Source organism: Buceros rhinoceros, unplaced genomic scaffold, assembly GCF_000710305.1.
Source record: "Buceros rhinoceros silvestris isolate BGI_N320 unplaced genomic scaffold, ASM71030v1 scaffold14425, whole genome shotgun sequence".
NCBI classification, from domain to species: Eukaryota; Metazoa; Chordata; class Aves; order Bucerotiformes; family Bucerotidae; genus Buceros; species Buceros rhinoceros.
Genome location: NW_010412379.1, coordinates 27219 through 50795, shown reverse-complemented (window position 1 = coordinate 50795; position 23577 = coordinate 27219). Strand labels below are relative to the sequence as shown.

The 23577-nt window shown below is 37.3% G+C and overlaps 1 protein-coding gene across 1 annotated transcript; it reads right to left on the bottom strand.

Annotated features, from left to right (window-relative positions):
* Positions 1-2405: 2405 nt before the first annotated feature.
* Positions 2406-12463, bottom strand: LOC104493659 (ephrin type-A receptor 6-like; the record flags this gene model as incomplete). The annotated part of the gene is made up of 3 exons (XM_010136384.1): positions 2406-2426; positions 3394-3569; positions 11782-12463. Coding segments are annotated over 3 exons (879 nt in total), but the record flags the coding sequence as incomplete, so codon positions are not given.
* Between the last annotated feature and the right edge of the window lie 11114 nt (positions 12464-23577).

Below are 23577 nucleotides of genomic sequence, written 5' to 3'. Positions count from 1 at the left end.
ACAAATACCAGCAATACCACCTTTGTAAGATTATCACAGATATGTCAGAGGAAGGACTTAAAAAAAGAAATAGAACAGCATCTCTAAACTGTCTCAGATGTTCAGCTGCGTTTCCTTTTTATATTACCACCAGATGACATACGAAATGGTTCTGCAAGTGAGGACTTGAAGCTGCCTTCCCAGCACAGATCCCAGAAGAGGCCTTTCAGCTCCCCAAAAAAGACCGTAAAGCACTAAAGACACTAAAGCATTATGGTACTACAGACACAAAAGAATTGGTTTCCTTTTCAGAATTTGGCATCCAAAAGTAATACAGAAGCTGATCTGTTGAGGTTTCAATTACTGACCTTCTCTTCTTGCAGAGAGACCTGCAACAGTGTTCAAATAGCACTGCAGCTTGAAAGGCATCCATCTTCATCACTTCTCTTGAAACCTGCAGGCTCAGTGCTGTAAGTTGCAGTAGAAAGAACTGACCGTCACTTGCACGTCCATCAAGCTGGAGGCATTGAGCTTTCCTCACACAACAGAGGACAGGGACCAATGCACAACCCTTGCTCCCTGAGCCTGCAGCATCTCCAGGACACGTTTCACCCAAGCAACAGCGTGAGTTGATACAGTGCTGGGGATGTGGTTTTCCTTAGGGAAGAGCCATGATCGCAGTCAAACTTTTGTCCCTCATCAAGTACCATGGTGCAAATCCTGACTTAAACTACTGAGGACAGAAAAATCTGTGCAGCTGACGTCTTAACTTCCATGGGAGTTTAATTGGTTTGTTTTTTTTTTAATTCTTCTTTTTTTCCTTCCATTTGCTTTATGCTCCGTTTCCACTAAGCTTGTGAGCAGCCTCCGAACTGCTTTGCTCAAATAATGTCTTTAAAATGACACAAATTTTGGTGGGAGTTATTTGAGAATCTTTAAAATACCATCATTCTTGAAATCTAAGTTAGTCCATGACTCACAATGACTTTATAGCCTACTTCAATCTTGCTGTGTAAAATGACTGCTTTTGATATTATTTGCAACCTTAAGTTTTTTGAAATTTTATTTGGCTAAAGCAAATCTCATCTCACTTGTGTTCTTACTGCGAGTAACAAAAAGCAAATATAGTTCAAGGTTTTAAATGCTCATAACATGTTATTTTGTATTCGAGACAAACTTTTTGTCAGAAATGTCTTTGCACAGTTACTTCTGCTTCTGACTCCTAGGCTACTCTATCCAAGAGGAAACCCTTTATTGATTGCTTTTGAAATTACATTTCTCAACACAAATGCTGTAATAAGTGACTGAATAAAACGATGGGAAACCTCTACGGGAACAGTTCCATTAGAGAATGTGCTTTATAGTGTATTTGTGAATGTGTTACTGATTAATAACCTGACTTGGAGGAAGTACTGGTGATTATTTTCATATTTTGGAGCTCCATTTTATGAGTTCTCAAAGGGACATCATCTATATTGAAATAATAGTGATATTCTGAAATGTTTCAATTATTTCAAACCATAGATTTAAGTGCTTGTGCTCAACAGCAGCATGAGAAAAATTATCCTTTAAAAAAATAATATAATTTCTGGATTCTGAGAATTTCTGAGCCAGAATTCTCTAAACATTATATATGTATGCATACTTATATAAAGTGTTAAGATTTAACTGAAATTTTGTCTCATTTTTAAAAAAAATCCACAGTGTAAAAACTTGGAAACTTGCACTGAGCACCCTGACTACAATCTTTTCTTAGCTTATATTTATTATTCAGGGCTCCACCATGAAAAGTCAATGATCAACAAACATTCTAGAAACTGAGTTTCCACAGAGAAATACATGAAACCCTTATCATACCAGACCTGCTACTTTACTGCAACACATAGTTATGGAAGTCCTTAAGACATTATTTTTACATAATTGTGCTGTACACACAAAGAGTTCTTTTGTCCAATTTGTGGCCAAGTTTGTATAACACAGCTTCCTCACAAAGTATTTCTTTTTTGCAACTTTCAGTGAATTCAATGCCTAACACAAGGCGTTTTGTATTCAAAAAGTATTATTAGCTCTTTATAAGTAAACCATCATGGTTTTACTCTCATGTGCTCGTCTCAAAAGACCTCGTCAGAACTCATAAAGATGTACATTTTTCAGCATGTTGAGAAAACCCACATACTGAGGAGAATATATACAACCATAACCCCATCACACTTCTCTTCTAGCTGGAAGAAAGCCTCCTCCAGCTGTAACAAGATACAAGGAACTAAAGCTGAACTTCTACATCCATTAAATACAGCAGACCAAGGTTTTCACTCAAGCAAAACTTGCCTACATCCAATATATGTGAGTGCTAAAACAGTTAAGATTAATCATGTGTAAAGTACTATAAACATTTTCCAAGTCAAATTAATCTGGAATGTTTGAGCTTAAGCTTTAGCTAATGGCTCCTAGAAGAAGAAAAATAAATTACATGCAAGCAAGAAAAAGCTGTATCACCCCAAAACAAAGTGGCACCATTTCTGTTAGTCTCTCTGGGACACGACATGTTTTGAGGCTAAATTCCATTACAGTGATAAACACAGGACAGTAACGCAGGGTTAGTGCCTTCCTTCCTCACCTCTTGCCATACTGTAGCACCCAACCTGTCAGTTTTTCTGTCATTCCCATTTTTACTAGTACGAGAGGAACTTGTATGCTGGCATGCAGCTGTTTACTTCTGACAAATAAACATCTTTGAACTTGTTAATACCAGATTTCATTGAAAGTTTATTTTGGGACAGGCAAGCCAAGTATAAGGCTTGACCAGGAATTCAGTTATGACTATACTGTTATTGTTGGAAGACAGCATCTTATCATACATAGGGAAATCCATCTATTCACAGTTTTATGAAAAAATTGTAAATGAAACCTACAAACTTAGTCTTTTTTTCTAACTCTGGCACCTCACACATGTAGCACAGCACAAGAATCCCTTGCAAGCTCCTAGGCTATATGCGCCAGCCCCTTCACAGCTATAGCATGAGATTCTGTGGCCCTAAACTGTTTTTATTCCCTGTGGTGCAATCCTAGGGCACAGCCCCACTGCCAACTCTTCAAAATGGTGACATGTGCCACACGTGAGCCTAATGCATGGCATGGGGGTAGCAGAAGATACCAAAGCATCTGAGAAATCTGCATAGCAAGGAACAAAATAATAAAGTTTTCTAATGTACTTATTCTATATACAGTTGAATAGATATACAAATACATTTGCAACTAAATGTGCATTTTATAAAACCTAAACAACTTGTTTCTAGCAGTATTACAAGTTTTGCATTTGAACACCACTGGAGTGTACTTCTTCCATCAGAGGAAGAACAAACAATTGTAATTTACCATGAGCTGATGCTAAGTCAAATCATGCAGCTACATTACCAAGTCATACATAACAACAATAACAAAATCAATCACTGGAGACCTTTTGACAATTTTCGTCAACTGTTTATCAACGATAGCTGGTAGGATGAATATCTGACAGTATACACTAACACAAAACCTGAAGCGAGACACATCTGAGTAACCATCATGTTTTTGCTTCTGAAACTTCCTGTCTATGTATACAAACAGAAAACAGCATGTTATTTAGACTTAGCTGGCTTCCTTGTTCCACTGTCAAGGGAGATTTCACACCAAATACTGTTTCAGTATCAAAGTGAAAACAGTATTTTCCTAGGATTAATTCAGTTTGCAAACAGCAAGTTTCTTATATATGCATAACATTTTTTTATATATGCATAAAATCAAGGCTTTAATTTTTACAGCAAAATATTCTGGAAATCAGGTTATAGTGGCTATTGTAAGGTTCCTTATTTGCTCAAAAAAATGCAAGATGAGTCAGTATGGTATGACAAGAGTGTGCAAGCAACCTGTGTTCATTTAAGATCAGTGTAGTTTCTTTGCCACATAAAATCAAATAAAAAGTTTATTGCTTGTTTTTTAAATCCTCATTTCTGAAATAGCATCTCTTTCCAGCTGTTTTATCAAATCTTTGTGTTACGACTTCTCCAGCTCAACAAATGCACAGATGGCTGTAGATTAAGTAAAAAGGGCTGGGTGTGAGCTACAACATGAATGTGTATGGTATGGAGATTTTTCTGGCTGTCATTCGGGCGACATTGAAGACACGTGCCCTTAGTTAGTTACTTAATTCTTAACGTTTTGTTGCAGTAAAGAAACCCACAAACAAACTTAAGGAATAGCCTCAATTTTAAAGATAGCGAAACAAAGATATCAAAACGCTACAACTAGAAAAGAAAAAACAACCAAACAAAACTAATTAACCCCAAACCAAAAAAAATTAGTATCTTCAAAAGCTTTGCAGGAGCTAGCCTGGTACCCAGTACGTAAGAAAGGGCACAAACATGTACTTTTAAAGAAACGTAAAAGCTGTCGAACCAATCTAAAAGCATTGAGAAAAAAAGGCAAAGTGACTAAATCCAGAGAAGTCAGATCTCAGACGGGTCGAACTCACTAAAAATTCATCTTTCTGATAGCAAATAATATCACATTCATTTCACATGATCCACCACACACCATTTTCCTCCTACTTCAGCTTGGCAATGTTATTTTTAATTCACACTAATTAAAAGCCTTAAGGACAAAAGGGTTCTCTATGTGCAAGTAGAAAAAGTACAGAGCAAATGAGATAGATACAGTATGAAATAGCTTGGCACATTACCTGGCACGTAGGATTTAGAAACAGTACGTGTGAACATAAAAGTGCTACCAGTAACCTCCAAAACATCCCTCTGCAACAGACAGTAATTTTTGAATTTTAACCTGCTGTAAGTTTATACTATTTTTTGTAATGCATACAGTTCTTGATCAAGTTCAATTTTTGTTGCAGTATGCTAGCAGTCTTATGTGGTTAAGAACATTCAGAAGATTTAAACAAGTGATTATCAATTGCTTTTCTATACCTTTACCTAGAAAACTGCTATTATCCAGAATTGTTATTTTTTTCATGCATTTGGGTTGTTCTAAAAACATCTATTTAGTGGTTCAACCTAAAAACTGAATTTGGAAACAAATTGACAAATCACAATGTCATTTTATCAATATACAGAATTCAAGTTAAAATATACAGTGTTCACAGATGTTATGTAGCCTTACACAGGCTAAAGAGTAGGTTCTCCAGTAGAAAATACATATCACTAATAATCATAAAGGTCTTAAGTACCACCACTGAAAATGGTGAAATCCAAAACTCTTCACTCACAAATTATGTAAAATAATCCATCATTTCTTAAGCACAGTAAAAAAGTGTGAACTCCTTCCAGAGCACTTTCTTATTTAGGAATTTGCAATAAATGCCAATAAGTTATATGGCTGCTTTCGTTAAAAAATAATGCAAATACTCACTAATTTTTTTAATCGGACAATAAATCACAGATACTATTTAAAAAAATATTTTAATTATCTCCATAAGAGATCAGCACAGAGAAGATTGCAAAATAGAACCACCATCTCTGACACTTAAGAACGGGAAAGAAGTCAGTGAATTTTGTAGCCTTCCTGTCTTCCCTGCTCTATGGGATGTTATCAGTGAGTACCTGCTACAACAAAACGCACCGTGTAATAGTGCGGAGGAACCATAGGATAGTGAAGAATAACCACGGAGCTGATGGTGACGGGCATATCACCATACCTAATCACTCCTAACCTTCTTCACACCACCTCTGGTGTTACCTCTATGCAGGGTCCCACCTACCTCGCCTCTTGCTCTTTTGCAAATTGACACTGGTTTCTGCAAAATGTTGCTGCACGTGCACGCTGCAATGACTACCTTTGAAGCAGGCTCACTGTGAGATTTTGGTTGGAAGGAGGAAATGGAAATCAAAAGGAGGAAATGGAAAGGCTTCAATTTTAGGGAAAAAAGAAACTTCAATTAGAATTTATTTTTTATTTAAACTTGTAAGTTTGTATTATTCTTACTACGTGTCTGCCCAATATTTTGAAAGGGAAAAGATACTTCAGATCATTGAAGCAAGTTTCATCTGCAAAAAAATCATCTGCAGTGGCCTAGGAGACAGATGGTATCAGCTAATGAAACCATGGTGCTTCATGAAGTCCCAGGACCTTCTGCACCTGTCTCATTCCACAACACAGAAAGAGCAGTCAGCAGATCTTTTCAGTCCTCCAGGCACTCAGCCTCTGACAAATTCCCATCTCTGGCTCTCCAAAAGAGTTGGCAGGGAATTGCACCCCTTGTCATATGGATCCAATTCCAGTGCAAGAGAACTGTCCCAGCCCAGCTGCAGGAGGAACTCTCTGTGGTGGGAAGATTTTCTTTTAAAAAGATAATTTGCAGTCTTCCAAATTGAAATGTAATCTTATTTTGTCCCTTTTTTTGTAGTCCAAATGCTTTTCCTTTACAGATATTCCCTCAGAACCTATGTGCTGGCAAGGAAAAGTAGATCTCATGAGTAAATAAATACTTGGGAGAAAAACTTAAAGAAGCCTTACACAATATAGTATCTCTGTAACTACAAGGAAATTGCCATTCCAACACACACACACACGATTTTTCCTTCACCTGCTTTCAAGCAACTAAAACATGACTGCAATATTAATCTCTTGGCTTCCCAGTAACAGACATACTACAGTATGAAGATGGGTGTTGGTATCTTTCTAGCAGAAATTAGAACCGTAAAAAATATGCTACTCTCTCTGGGAAACTTAGCAGCCAAAACCCAGCTGCAACACCATCAAGTGAGAAACTGTATCTATAACTAGCCTCTGCTTGATTAACACTAACCGATCAGAAACTGCGCGTGAACTAACCCCTCTATCCAATCATAGTGCCTTAAGAGATGCATGCTGAGTGACAAAGAACATGTCCAATCACTATGTAACCAGTCATGTGAGCAAGAATCTATTGTCTATAAATAGAGAAGCATTGTAAACAATAAACGGGTCTCACTACACACCACATTGGCGTTCGGGTGATTCGTCCCACTCCAGCTCGCGAGCTCGCCGCATATTGGGGGCATATCGCCACAATGGGGTTAGTTAATATTTGCCAAATTAAATATTTTCTAATTGAATCAGATGAAATGTCCGGAGATAGGTTGCCAAGGTAGAATACTAATACTGAAACATTACCACAAATTCAAATAACAGGAAGAACTGATTGTTAGTTAAACAAATGCGCTCAACGTGTTCAGGCATTAGTCCCTAGAAGTGTTGTTTAGTCAGCTCAAGGTCAAAGAATTTGAACTTTACATTCCCACTTCTTAGCGTATTTGTTTTAATTTGAATTAACCAAGTGAGTCTGTCAATGCCTGCTGTTTTACATTTTAAAAATTTCTCCAAGCATACCACACAACATCCTCTGGGTGGTGGGGCATTCCCGAGAATATTCCTCAAGAACAATCAACTTTTTATAGTTAAAATACAATTCTGCATTGTGTTTGATTGGTTAAGACTAAAATAAATTCTGAAATTACTATAATAATTAGTATTTACTATATATAATTGAATTTTTCTCTGCAATTAATTGCTAACCTTGAGTAATTTAGATGATTTAATGAAAAATTAAAGAATCAGACTCCAGTTCACAGTCACATAATCATTACTGTATCAAACCCCAAAATAACTGAACTTTTGTAATTAAGTTTATATAGTGACCTTTGTTATGACTGTTTCTTCCTGTGGGAAAAAAAAAAAAATTCACCCAAGCCGCTGATATGGCCAGTATATATTATACGTTTGTTAAATTTCGCACAAGTCTTGGACTGACATTCACAGAAGATACGGCACTGAACTTGTTTCTTTTAATGGATGTTTATTAGAATCCTATGCAGCACCTCCTCCTATGCTATGACTTATGAATGGGGATGGTATCAATGATTTAGCAAAGCAAGCACTACATATTAGAGCCATTTATGTCTAGCCTTGACAAATTATTGGTACTAACTTGTTTATTAATGCCTAAAGAAACAGAATATGTGAACGATGCTGTTATTTCAGGATTCTGAGGAAAATATTCTTGAAAGCATATTCAAATCAAAGAGCAACAGATTGTTTACACAATCAATTCAGAGAAGATGTTATATTTTCAGGTTGTGCCATTAAGAAGTGTCTCTGACAGAAATAACTGTGAACGTCTAGCAATCAATGTGACTTTTTCCCCACTGACTTCAGGAAAGGAACACCGTCTCCGAATTAATGAAAAATTCTCTATCAATATGCCTCTGAACTGTTCTAGACACATTGTGGTATATATTTAATAAGTATGAATATTTTAATCCAGCTGTGAATTCTTCTCAGGCACTTTCACTCTGAAATGACGCTTTTAAAGCACATTAAACGGATAGGGAGTACTCATAGATTCACAGATGAAGAGAGATGCACATAAAGCAGACACATACTGAAATAACTGAAATGTTGCCACTTAGGTTATTTTCAACTGCCAAAATCTACTTTACTTGCTTTCCTATGATTTTAACAGCAGTGGTAAAACTGTTAAATGACTTTTTTTATTCCCATTCTTGCTGCTTTGTGAAACTGTGAGCAATGATGGAGTATCATTCCTTGGGCCGTCTAGTACTTCCTGAATGAAGAGAGCATAACTCCACAAATATCAAACCAGAAATTTACTTTTTCAGTTCTGTGACAGATAGGCCATATTTGCCATGAAGAACTTACTATTCCCCACTGATCCACGCACTGGTGCATAACTAAAATGATTTGCAAGGAGGCAAAAATATTCAAGTGTTAGTAAGCATTGCCCACCAACCAGTTACTTGCCAGAACAAATTTCAAAATACAGAATTATAAGTATGAAAATAATTTTCAAAATAAAGAAAGAAATAGTTACGAGTTTTGATTATGTCACAGCATATGTCTATAAGAAGCACTAACAGAATGGCACCAAATACTTCCAAGATTCAGACTTGTAACTCCAGCAGTGGAATGGGAGGGACAAAAGGACTTCAGGGTGGGATTAGGAGGAAGGACCTAGAAGACATCCCAGGTCTTCTTAGCAAACTAAGATGTGGTGGCTTTTCCTCTCACCCACCCATCCCACCCCCTCCTCCTGCTTCTATGAAAACAAGCTAAATGAAAATTTTACAACATCTCCCTTAGAAAGTCAGTAATGTTCAGGTATTTTGCGATTTAATGGGTATGAAGGAGTTAGTTCAGGATGTATTGACAAATGACAAATCTTTTAAACTCTGAATTTCCCAGTTTGTGCCCCAGCCTAGAAGCAGTCTCAAAACACTACACTATGGCTGTCTGAAAGATTGCCATCAGCATAGACAGTGATCTCTGTTCAGTTCAAAATGCTCTGAACAATCACGTTGTAAAAACGCATTCCCAGCTGCCTGAGCATGCATCTCCACCAACTGCTTCGGTACAAAGGGGAATGTGGCCATCCTGACAGTAACACTTTCAATTCATGGTTTAAGCGTAAGAGCTGCAGAGTGGGCACAAGTGAAATTCCAGTTGCCGTTCTTTAGTTCTGGAAGTATCTTATACATTTGGGCTTGCCTTACGCATGATATTAATGAAGAAATGGAAGACAAACTTACTTAGAAAAAGTAGTACTAATATTAAAATACACTGAAGAGGACTAAATGGACAACATCAGACACCCATGAAAATTATTTCAAAACAAATATGGAAGCTCGATTACCTTATAATTTTCTAAAATTAAGTATGTTGTTACTCTTTAAGTCAAATAGATAAGAATATGCAAACATTCATTAGCTTTGGGTCATCCCTTTCATTTAGGAGGTACCTGTTCAGCAGCAGACTGGACTACCAACTGAATAAACAAGCAGAATAAATGCATAGTAGAAAAGTTTTCTGACATTTTTTGTGGGCTTTGGTTGCTGGTTATATTGATCATGTACAGTTCTTGAGTATGACTCACTCACATAATGGACAGAAATTCATTGAGTGTTAACGTCTTCAAGAAAATCCTTATCCCATTAAGAAAGAAACCCTCTGACCTTTTGTAGAAAATTATACTTGCTTCCAGTAATGGCAATGTCAAAATTGTATCTTTTCAATGAATATATTTTGATAATTAATGGAAGCAAGATTAGACAATGAAGTGAATTTCATTTTCTGATTACAATGCATAGTGAGCTTTTAATGCACTATATTATCCAAGGTTGCTGTGCAACTTATTATTAGCTTGCCTAATACCATCAAATTTGAGGAGCTCTTCAGCAAAATATTTGAGCAATGTCACTTCTGTAATTTATGGATAGGGACTCTTCCTTCTTGCTACAAAGCAAATGTTGAACCAAAGCAGATTGGCTTTTCAGTGGCTACTGAGGCTTTCTCTACAATTCATTACTGCAGAAAAAGTGCCTTATTCTCAAGTCATTGTGAAACTGTTACGTACAGTAGAAGAGAACATACAAAGTACATGTATCCTTAGCTCTTTCTGAAGCTAAGAAAACAACTAACTATTAAGAAACTGCAGTATGAAAAGATGCACGCCTTTTATGATTAAGCGTCACCTATCCAGCAGTCCTGGCAGGTGGAAAATAAGTCTCAACATGCACATTCTCCAAGGATAGTAATCTCAAAAGGTCAGAGTCCTGGGCTTTACTCAAGTATATCACAGCATTTAGAAAGTTTGAGCAATGTATTCATGTTCTAAACAGAACAAAAGTTGAAGTAATCTGAGTTTTTCCATTTGTCCATGAAATCCGGTTATCACAAAGTTAGACAAGTGCAACCACTCTTTCAAGAGTGGCAGAGGAAGGGTTAATGAACCACAGCAACACTTGGATTGTGTGGAAGACGTGTTTTTTGCTCCTGCATGTGTTCACTGTCCTACCCGTGAAAGTGAGGGGCTGATAAGGAAAAAACATTTCCCTTTGTAGTCACCTCCACGTTGAAACTTTGATTTGAAATGTCGTTAATTCTCTTGTCACAGTGATGAGGTGCAGTGCTGTGTTGTTCTATACGTACCAGCAGAGAGTGCGGTCTCCGCACAATTTTTGAAGAGAATTTACCAACCACAGCTACCCTCAGACAGACAATTCTTAAGTTACAAGAAGGCGGCAAACAACATTCAGCAACTAACTGATGTACTGACACCTGCTTCATAATCTGTATTACTACATACGCGCATTAGTCTCTGTGAGAAAACAGAACTAGATATAAAGCGTTACTTATATATTGTGATGAAACCATTTTGAGCATGTTTGATTGTAACCTTTTGCGCTAACTTTTGAATAGGGCTTCAAACATTTTAAACTTGATACCTACTGATTTTCTACTATGTTAACATGCATGTTATCCATGGAAGCATTTAAAACCCTTTGTTTTGCAGAAGCATGAATAAGGATGTTCTCTCATCTCCTCTGTCTTTATGTGCTTACAGGAAGATTCAAGTCCGAGTTAATTGACTAGATTCCCTTTTTAGGCATATGGAGGAAGAAAGAGATTTGGGGTTTTTTCAGTCATTGCTCATCATATCCTGCGATAGATACCTAAAACGTGGTATAGGAATCCTGCTCCAAAGCATGCACTTATCTCCAGTAACTACATGAGTCAAGGTGACTAGCTGATCTATACACATGCGCATTGTGGGGACCTACAGTTAGACAAAAGGAAGCTCATCTTTAGTAACTAAATATTTTTGTAGATATCCACAATATCATGATTTCAAATAACCTTGCTTATTTCTGGTCAAGAGGCATTACTTGAAAATGTGATCCCGTATTTCCAATATACAATAAGCTATTTGCTGTGCACATGACATCATAAGATTTTTTTTTTTAATAAAAAGCCAACCAAAAAATGTTTTCTTACCATGGCAGGAGCCATCCACTTCTTCATATCCTACACTGCAGATGCATCGTCCTAGAGGCACAAGCCAATCCCCATCTGCTCCACAATATAATTTTGGAGTATCACGTTCCTCAGCACTCTTCACACAGGAGCCCCGCACTTCCACCAAAGAGGAAGAATCAACCCTTGGAATAGTATCAGGAAACATAGCTAAATTACGGACTGTGAAAGGGCACTTTTTGTAATAAACACGGACTGAAACCAAAGCAATGCATGCTCCAATGTCCTGAAAAGCAAGATAAAATCCTTTCTTGTTTATTGGCCCAACCTCACGAACTTCTGTGTTGAGTTTAAGAATGCGGTCACCCAAGTCCATCTGGGTAAAGCTTTCATCAGCTGCAATAGTATCAATTTTAGTGTACTGGTTTGGCTTGAATTTTACTCCATGAGACTCATCTGACTCCAGGTAGTAGAGATTGAAAGTTTCCTTGCAGGTGCCCAGTACCCATGGAATACTGTTGCAGTCCCTCAGGGTAAACTTCATTTCCACATAAATTTTCTGTGCAGCATCACGGGAGATCCAGTTAGTCTGAAGCCAGTTGTTTTGGTTTGGTTCCATCACATTACATACCTGGTAGGTATGAATGGGGCGATTGTGTTCATCCATTTCTGTTATGGCATCCCACTGAAAAGAAAATAAAATTGTTTGAAAACTAAGACAAACATGTATTATGCTTGTGCATATACACTGAGCTCATGTATACACACACATGCGCGTGCCCAACGTATATGCACCAATGGCTTAACTATGAATAATTTTTTACTTAAAGATTAGCGGAAAGACAGTGGTTAAAAGCAGATACCACCTACAGAATGGTAGCTTTATTTTAGGAGCTCTATGATAAATTTCCATTAATTTAAAACATTTAAAAATCAAACGTGGCTTGGCAGAAGAAGGAAATGCTGGCTATGTTTACAGCAGCGAATTTAGTAAGTCTGAGAACATTCCTAGGCATGTCATTGCTGCAAAATATTTGCTAGAGCTGTCCTGTTTGGTATAACAGTCGGCTGGCCCTCTGGCAGTCCTCCAAGAATTTTCCACAGCTCAGGTACGTGGCACTGGCCAGGCACCTGCAGCAGTCGGCAGCTGGAATGCAGCCACTCTGTTTTGACAGGTCTGAGGTGTTTGGTGTAGGTTGTCCTGGTTTACACAATTGCCCTAGAAACATTTAACTGTGTATCATCATGACATTGTTATTATTACCTGTAATAATTCTCTTTCTTACAGTTGAAGGAGTAGTGAAGTAGGAGTGTCGTGCCTACTCCCCTCAGTATTACAAAGGGGGTGTGATTTGCCTGTGGGCTACCAGATTGAGAAAATGTGGGAACTACAAGTACACTTTACAACTTCTAAGCAATAAAAAATTATATATATCACCATTTAGAAACACTGTGGAGTGACTTCAGCTGTTCATCTTTTTCTGTGAAAGATGAAAATATTACTTAAAAATTAGGTTCTCATTTTCAGAAAAATTCCCAGACATCAGATGACTCTTAAGGCCCTTGTGAACCTGTAGAAAACTAGCTGGCTTCACTTTGAGTTTTAGGTACAAATCATGTTACAATACGCAAGTGGGGGAACATAGACATCTCCAAGACCTTTCACATAATCTTTACGTAAAAACAAAACAACGCAACACAAAGGCAGGCAATGACACCATGGGAGGGAGTAGATGTAAAAAAAAAAACAACAAACCAAAACCACAACAAAACCCAAAACGTGGACCACCTCTGCTGCCTTCTTTAGGAGTGAACTTATTCATCATAGTGAAAAAACCCTGAATAATAATCTGTGCCTCCATTAGCCTAAAACCCTTCATTTTAAATGGTGTCTGGAATTCATGTGGAAAAAGGGAAGAAGGAATTCCAAGTGCTGCTAGATGTGATCAGAGGATTGGGATTCCTGGTCACTGCAGCGGGCACTTCGGAGCTATGCAGAAAATAGAGTAGTGAGTGGAGGCCTTTACAGACCATCACTTTTGGGTATTATTTCTGTCACACCAAGAATGATAACCTCATATGAAGGTCCTGTCCTAAGAATCACAAAACGTACTTCTTACATGATAGCCAGACAATGGCAAATGCTTGTCAAACAGTGTGTTGTCTTCTTAAGAGTTTCTCATACAGCCAAGGGCTGTTGGCTTCGACTACTTGTACGCATTCAGAAAGGGCGAATCAGATCCTTCAGCATCCATGGCAAGACCAGAACAAATTTAGATTTAGTCAAAATTGTATGATGAAGGACTAATTAGCACAGGGCTTCTTATGCCATTGTTGCCAAATTGTTTTGGGCTATGATTAAAGTCTGCTCTGTAGCAAGTGATGTAATACCCCAAATAGATCTTGGGTTTGGAAAACTAAAAAAGGACTTTCATGCCCTGGTGGGCCAGGCCTCTTCCCTTCTGCCCAGCATGAACACACACAGTTTGAATTGATTCAAAATCCATAGCCATGAAGGATTAATGAAAATAATTACAATGATTTTTTTTAATTAAAATAAAGATTCACAGCTCCAAGCCTTAAAACCTCATCAGAAGAGTTCTTTAAAAACAAAGCAGATTGTCTCTCAACTGCTGATCTCCATTCTGCCTACCATATTTGTTACATGAGCCACATAGGACATAGCACCTTTTTTCTTCACATATAAAACACATACTATAACTTCAAACATCATTACTCAAATCTGTGTTATGCACAGATATAACCACAATGTAGATTTAGAAAGAAAATCAAACAAGTGCAAAAGGAAGATCCAAAAAAGGATCCTCCAGGAGGTCTCCAGAAAGATCTCAACCCCCGCAACAAACCATCCACAAAAAGACACAAAACAAAGAACCTCCAAAAAACAAAAAAAAAAACCCACCATACCAATTCCAGAATGAAAGAGTAGTGGGTGGGATAACAACGTAGCTTTTTAAAATACAGAGCAGTCTTCAGAAACGGAGTAGGCCAGCTTCAAGAAAAAAGCTTCAATGTACTGCCGCCTCTTAATATTACCAAAAAAAAAAAAAATCCACATATTCTCCCCTTGCTGTGAGATCCTCTTCAGAAATATTTATATATCTACTTTGAATCAATATCTCAATTTGAACTTAGAAATTAAAGCCCTAAAGTTAGCTGCTAAACGTGCAGTTAATAATATAGAACTATTACTTCTGTAGGAGAGTAAAGGCTCAGCACTTCAATAACTGGTTTAAAAGAATAAAATTAGATGATTGCTCAGACGTGGACAGTACTTTAGTTCATTCAAAGCAGATCTTGCATGTTTTGTGCCTATGCCTTTCCACTGTGCTTCCAGATACCCTGCTGACAACTCCCAATTTACAAGAAACCATGCACTGGGCAAGAAACGTATTTAAAAGACAATTCCACAAATGTTTAACAGAAGTACCAGTCTAATCACCATACATATGAAATATTTTCAAACACAGGCTAACAAGTAACACTTCAACCTAGCCATCACGCTAAGACATACCGTATAACGTATGTTTACAAATACAGCTATGAGTTTGTTGGGATGTGCTCTTAACTATTAGTCCCATATATTGAGTGCAAATGAGATGAATTTCACCCACTGCAAAATGTCACAGTAATTTACGGAAAAGTCTGACAGAACACAATCTATAATAGTCTCTGACAAGGACACATCCTTTCTGGGTGAAGTAAAATCTCCTTTTAATTTTACTTAAGTGTTGCATTTTTCTTCTGATAAACACAGGCAGGAGATATTAAGCAATAGTTAAATTCAGTGCAGGAAACAAAAAGCCAAACAATTTATCAAATCCACCCAAAAGAAAACTACTGTGTATTTCATATTACAGCTCCCAATTAATGAAAAGTATTTATAAATATCTAAGTTGTGCAAAACTATTCTTCATTTAGACCTTAAAAACAAATTAACAAGAACATCTCATTGGTGATTATGCATGAGATTATGGTAGCTCCCCCCAAAGTACCTAACTGACATGCACAAAAGCTGGCACAAGCTGTTTGGTTTAGACAAGCTGACTTCTGTCACACCGAGCCTCTTGGCGTTCCAATGCACTGCATTACTTTAAATTTTTTTTTTTATTACATTCCTTTTAAATGAGGGAAAGCTTCTGATAACATTGATGGAAGCAGCAGCAGCATAAAGCTAGTTCTTACAACTGAAGTTCCAGGACTTATGAAGAAGAAATGCTAAAAACAAGGTTTGGAGAAAAGACTTCAAAATTCTATTTGAACATTGTAATCAATAGCAGCATGGATAAGAGGTTACACTTTACTTTCACGTATGGCATAAAGGAGGAATAAATGTCACTAAAATAGAAGAACATGGAATTTGAAGATTGGTAGAGAACATTTTAAGATTACTTGTCACATTCAAGTACAACATATGAGATTAGGCCATAAACAGCACTGAAATTTTTATTAGATAAAATCTTAGCTGTTTTCACATGTCTACAAGCTACTTTACAACCTTTCTGTTTAATTTCACTAATATTTAAGAGCTGTACAGAGAACATTGTAAGGAGCAAATTACCTAATTTAAATCTTGTACTAGCTATAATACTGAAATCCGTTTTCAGTGTTCCTCACTTCTTGTTACTCTTATTTTAAACCAAACGCTACAGATTTACAAAATCAGCAAGAGCCATTTATTACAATTTGGTAGATTGTATCATCAAAGGTTGTATGAACATTACAAAAAGAGACTGCATTTCAGTTATTTTGTTTTTTTTTTTTTAAACACATTACAAACTAATAAGAAAATGTCTTATTGATACCATGCTACAGAAAAGTAAACAGTGGACCAGCTTCAACCTAATAGAAGCAGCCATGACTCCCCTGAAGACACCAGTTACTTCAATAAATTCTGAATCCTGTCTTGTCTTTATACCATAGTCAGCCTCTAAAGTGAACCCTTATTGACATACTGTGCTACTTAAAGGGATGGTAAATTGACAATTTGCTTCATTTGCCCAGTACTAGCCACAGACAACACTGGATTTAGAGGTGGAAAAAGGATCCAAAAAAACCGTGAGGATATTAGCTTGACCTGTTGTTACCTTCCAGTCCTCTACGGCAGCACCATAAAGTTGCATGCTCCCACGTCAACACTATGGCTTCTCTTTGACTTCCAGTCCCAGGTGCTGCCTATGGGCAGCAGAGAACAGTAATGACATCGCACCAGAGCCAGGAATAGTGCATCTTCTTCCCATGTGAAGATCGGCACTGCAGGCTCTTCGCCACCATGTCACTTGAGCCTCTCATTTCTGATGCTCCCAATCGCCACTGTGCCATTTGCATACAAGCAAGACCAAGCTGACTCTTACAGTTCAGCAGCAGCCCTATATATGCTTCATGAATTGCTTACAATATTTTATTTGTATTTCAAACTTTACTGTAAGAAGCTTTTTCAATTAACAGGGGTACTTATATCATGCAGTTGAAATTGTCTATTTCTAGATAACTTCACATGTAGTGAAGGACACTGTTCCCACAAGTTGTCACACTGATTGATGAATTAACAGTGAATTCTTAATCTCAGGTAACAGTTATTCAGGCACTGATACTAGCAGCAGTTTGGTAATCTAGAATGGCAGTTTTAGCATCTTGCACAGTTTAAGATCCATTTTATTGACATCTTACTTCATTTAAACGAAAAGGTAGGGACACTGGTGTTACATAGGGTCATGCTTTTACTCAGCGGCTTAAGGAATGGAAGAGACCATCTGCCCTTTACAAATTTTGCTGCATTTGTATCCTAAGTTAGAAAGTTCCAAACCCACCCCCTCTCCTCACCCTTTTACTCAAAGGATAATTCTCTAAAAGTGAAGGTGTTCTGCATTTATACATAGCCAACCAGTGTACCTTAGCTCACTCCTAAGTAAGAAAAGGTTGTGGCAGACTTAGTGTGCAAGCTAATTTGGATACTAAGTACACAATGGGACCCCTGGAAAAAAATATTCTACACAAATCTTCTGTTGTTGTACAAAACATATAGGGATAAGTACTGGCTTTCCAGGCAGAGAAGTGAAGAAAAAAGTTGTACCTGAAAAGAACACGGGGTAGGAGACTGGGGAACAAAACCTGCTGACTTCAACCATTTTGCATTTGACTGCCTCCTAAGAATACACGTCATGTTACACAGGTCTGGTTTACTCTACTGGTTTCAGAGAGCTAGGTAATTCTGGAAATTTAGCTGTCAACTACTTCTTACACAAAAATGTAGGCTGGCATTTGAAAATTCAGTGAATCTGAACTGCAGCAATGCAATTTTCTGATGTATATCCCTCATTGCCAATGGATGTCCACTTGGAAGAGGTCGGGGCTCTAATAGTAAAAGGGATGGACTATGCTTGTTATATAGAACTATTGCTATCCTAAAAACGGTCTGGAGAAAGTAACAAGTGTGTCCATGCAACTTATGTACTCAAGAACAGTTAAGTAGACATTTCCATATTTATGACATCCAATGAGGATAAAAAGAAAGCAGATAGTATTTTTCTAATATTTTAATTAGTTTTTCTATTTTGTCATTTTTATAAATGGTGTATTATTCATTTTGGTCATCAGTATTTGTAGTTCTCAGCTGGGAGTCATCTAATGAAACCTACAAGTGAATTCTAACATTCAACTGTTCACTGCTGACAATCTTTTAGATCCCATTTCCACGGAAACAAACTGAATGGTAAAAATAAAGAGAGTCTTAAAAGTTTTTCCAATTCCCTTATACTATTCTCCAGTGAGATAATCTCCACAGAAATGAGATCAGAAAGGTCTAAGCTAGGAAACAATAGAGAAGGACCTGCACTTGGCATGCACAGCTGCTGGCTGCAATCTGGAAATGCAGATTTAAACATCTAGCTGCTGCAGTGACATTCAAGCAAAACCAGCTATGCTACATAAGAAATTCGCAGCCAAAAACTTCTCTCTTAAATTAACGCACTTAGAAAATGAACCTTTTAAAACACAGACAGCATTTAAAACATGACACTGAAAACAGCAAGGTTAAAAAAAATGTTTAAAAGAACTACAGAATTACTGTAGATTAAAGGTATTGAGTTACTATTTTTCTCCATTCCCTCTAACTCATTCTTCACCTTTTTTTCAAGATTTACAACTCTGTATTGTGAAAATAGATGCTCAGACCTCAACAGCCAAATAAGACAAGAGATAGTACTGAACTTATTAAATGTGCCTATTTAAAAGAAAAAAAAAAAAAAAAAATCGACAATACTCCAGAGCTATTCATGTATTTCCAAGCAAGTACAAGCTGACATAGTTAGCAAAATAAAACAGCAATTATACTACTAACTACTTAGGGTCTTACATTTAAATCAATCTGATTTAAAGTTGCTTAGGGAATGCATATAAATATATATCATGCATAAAATTAGCTCTCTATATATAGTATAGTGTATAGTACATAGTTATAAATAACTACAATTACAGCACAGATTTAGAGGAAAACCTGTTATCTACATACACATTTCTACATATGCAGCAGCATATAGACAGAGATTATGACAGTCAATGGCAATTGCCTCTAAAAATCTGTAGAAATAAATATTAAAGTCAATAGAAGTAAATGTAATCCAAAGGGAAGAACAAAAATTGGAATTAAAAAAATACAGAATAACTAGGGAAATATAAACAAGAGAATATAGGAAAGAAAGCAGCAGTTTATTCTGTGTTCTCCAAATGGAAGTGTTAATAGATCTCGGGCTGCGGAGCAGGTGCTCTGTGGCTGAAGTGGCCACATGATTCAGAAAGCTGTTAATCCAAAACCATAAATTGCTTTTCTGTGATCTACATGAAGTGCTGAATACTGAACAACCTAGAGGATGAGCTGCTCCAGATGATACAGCTTTACTCTGCTCTGGAAACTGTTCTGGTTCACATGAATGCCTTCTTCAGGCAAGAAAGACTATGATCTGGTGAGATTTGGGAGATGAGCCCTGGAATTCAAGTGATACCAACTTCGGATATACTAAACAATTGTCTCTCTTGGGGATCAGCCAAAGTGGGACTTTGGGATCAGAAGGCAAAATGGGACAGCCCTGCTCTAGCTTTGTAGACTGCATTGTGGCTGGTCCAGCACAAAAGGGAAGGAAAGTAGCTCAAACTACTGAAGCAGTCAATCCACTTGACTGACCAGAATATAGACGGCAGTATCATAATGCAGCAGTGAAAAAGTTACTCATGGAATAATGTTTCTGCTGTCTCAATATGGTGGAAAAACTATAAAATAAGACCCAGAAATAATACTACACCTTTCCTTCCATTCTAGATCGTAAGAAGGCAAAGCATATTCAGAAAAGCGATACATTAAAAAAATGGAAAAAAACCCCAAAACCCAAAAAAAAGAATTCACACATGTACGTGTCCACATGAAGGCTATTTATAACAAATTGATACATAACTGAAGACAACCACTGACATACAAAATACCATTCTCCTCAGTACTCAGGAACAAGACCATTGTTTCTCTGAACACGTTATAGACTATAAAAGACTCAATGACTTGCATCGAGGATCTGCAAGGATTGTGTGCCAGACTGTAATTTTCCTTCTAAATGAGACATGCTAGTAAAACATCAGCAGGTGGTGAAAGACACCACAATTCAGTGGCGAAAAGTGCTGCTCATCACCTTTCCAGAGGCATCTATGTAATGCAACACTTCGAGCAGAAAGTCTACACCTTTTTGAGATATTATAGCTCTTAGCACTCAACCCTGATGCATGCCCTTCAAAATCCATCTGTGCACCATCACTGGGACCCATGCCATAGATTGCTGACCTCTGTTTTACAGAACAAATACAAATTAAAAAAAATATAGAAAACAGAGTTTTACGGGTATATGCTACTAGATCAGAGCTGGATCTAGTTGATCTTAAAGAGTTGTGTACTACAATTAGCAGAGAGGCTGCCAGCAGCTACAGAGGCCCTCTGTTAAGACAAAACATTGACTACTGCTGATTCTGGCAGGATAATGAGAACAAGGTGCTAGCATTCCTCACTTGGCTATGAGATTTATGGGTATGAGATTTACTGGTATTAACTAAGAATTCATGCAATAGCACTAAACAGCGACACTTACATGATGAAATACATGGGTCTGTTGTGGAATAACTGATGCAGGTACGTAAGAAACAAGTTTTGTCATCCATTAGTAAATAAGAGACATCATTACTTAAATTACACAAGTGTAAATTCTTACACTTCCTTATAATGAAAATAAGACAAACAAGTACCAAGAAAAAAAAATACAAATAAACAGATCATACCATAGGTATAGATCAGTCAGGCTCCAACAGATATTAGCTGTTTAATAGCGACATTTATTTGCTGCTGTGTTGCTTTTTTCCTGAATATGGAGAGCTGGAGCAATCCTGCCCCTCCCAGCACCTAGTGCCATCAGAGTAACTGGAGCAGCAATGTTGTAATACTGCTCAGTAAAGGCACTGTGCTGGTTACTTCAGTAACGCTGCTGTACAGGGTTCATTGGTAATGCTGCACTATAGCTGGCTGCATCAGCTATGTGAACTGTGGGAACTCGCTGGATCTCCAAAAGAGCAGAGATAATGTTACAGTAATCATTTTTGTGTCCAGAGATATTTAGAAACACAGAAAAACATAGACTGGAGGGACCTCTGGAGAAAAAACATCAGCAATCTCTATGTTTGTTTCAGAAATGTCTAGAGATTCAGAGGTCACCTATTAATCTTACTCAGCTGTTTGTGACCAGCTTTGTCCAGCCATGTCAGCAGTGCACTGACTCTGACCCAACAAGCCTCATGTTACTGGAGCTGGTCCATAGACTTCCCTCCTGCCATACCTCTACTTCCCACAAAATTGTTTTGGCCTGCTGAGAAGCCAGAATAACAGCAGGTAAGGGAGAAACTCTTGATGGAATATATTCTCAGCCCTCAGTCTGAGCGCTGACCTTGTCTACTTTAAGATTTAATGCATGCAGTACTGTGAGTCAAATGACTGACAGCTTTTACCAGTTAACCCCTTCAAAACCTGTGCATTGCAGCAAGTCACAAATCTGACTTAAATGCACAAAGTTCCAAATATTCATTCCCTTTTACTTGCTCTCCAGGCTTTTTATTTTCACTTGTGGTGTTCAAAATTACTCTTTAGCAGCAAGATCCTCTTTTGCCTTTACTACTCCAAGAAGCAGAGCTTTAAGCCAGTACCACAGAATCACATCAAAACAACAGTCATGGTTATGCATGCCCAGAAAGTGGGCTATGACTCAAGAGTTTCCCATTTTCACTTCTTGACTAATTCCTCAGACAAAACGCATTTCAGTACCAGTGATGGCAGAAACTCCATAAATACTGCACAGGCACCAGGCTTTCCTACGTAGAAGTGGTGGCTCTCAAAGGCTGTTTTCATGTGGGCATTGTTACATGTAAGTTACTGCAATTAGCAAGCTGTCAATGGGGTTAATAGATGAAGTAAACCTCTTAGGAATACTTATCTATTGCTTCTTCCTATCTCTCCCTGATTCTTTCCTAAAATCTCTAGTGTTTAAGAAAGAAAAAAACCAAACCTGCTATTTCTGCTTCTTATTGAATTAGTAAGAGTCAATTGGTTTTTTAAATTGAAGCTATATCAAATAGAAACAATTAAAAATAACAATTATAAAAAGCAGCTATATAAGGCTTTTCATCTTTGGAGTGCTTTACAAATACTAACACATTAATTCAAACTAAGATATAAAACTAAAGAAGCAAAACTAAAGATAATTAAGAGGAAGGTTAAGTGACAGATGAGTGATTTTTACCAGCAAGTTATAGTAAGGAGGAGCTTGCTGTATCAGCATGGATGCCTTTTCCTGACACTACACATATCCACATGAACTCAAGTGACACCACCTCAAAACTTCACTGCAGCACAGTAACATTCCTTTAGGCACATTACTAACAGTCTATGTCAAAACTGGCCTTCATGCCTCTCCAACTGTTGTGCTGCCAAGCGACATGGAGCCTGCTCCTTCAGCCTGCACTTGGCTGAAACACCTGCTATCAAATCACCGATAGGCAATCGAAGACTTTCATCTTTCATGGATCACCTCATGACTTTCACCATCATCCTAACAACTGTTATCACTATGTACCAATAACATGAGTCACTACCTTGTTTTATTTCTGAGCTATTTATCCCTTCTGAACTATCAAAACAGGAAAAAACAAAATTAGAGTTATGGAAGTTATTAAAAGTTAAAACATACATTTATTGAGTTGTGAGGGGACATGCTGATATACTCAAGTGAAAGTCAAAAGCAATGGCATCATATCTCACCCAAAAGTGAAGAGAAGAACCAATTATTGGAAGTGGAGCAAGCTGAATAATAAGAACTTCTGTGCAAATAAACTGAGCTGTTAGTTGTAAGTTTAGTTGCATATTCTAGCTATATACGCAGCAAATTTACTCATTTTCTAGGTTGAATCAAAGTAGTGTATAGATCCTGCAGAATAATTTGCATTACAGGTTGGAAACATCTTTAACGAAGTGTCCAAAATATGTATAGAAATAAAAATATGAAAATCAGAAGTCTGTTTTTTTGTTGGTTTTTGTTTTAATAAAATGCTATCCATATCAACTTTATGCATATAGTCTCTGAACTCCAAAGCAAGAACAGATGAAAACAAAAGGGGAAGAGAATGGAAAAGAAAACAATAACCAATGTTTTCCAAAAAATCAGTGTGCTCTTGTTTCCCATGTAATTGCTTAGTTACTGA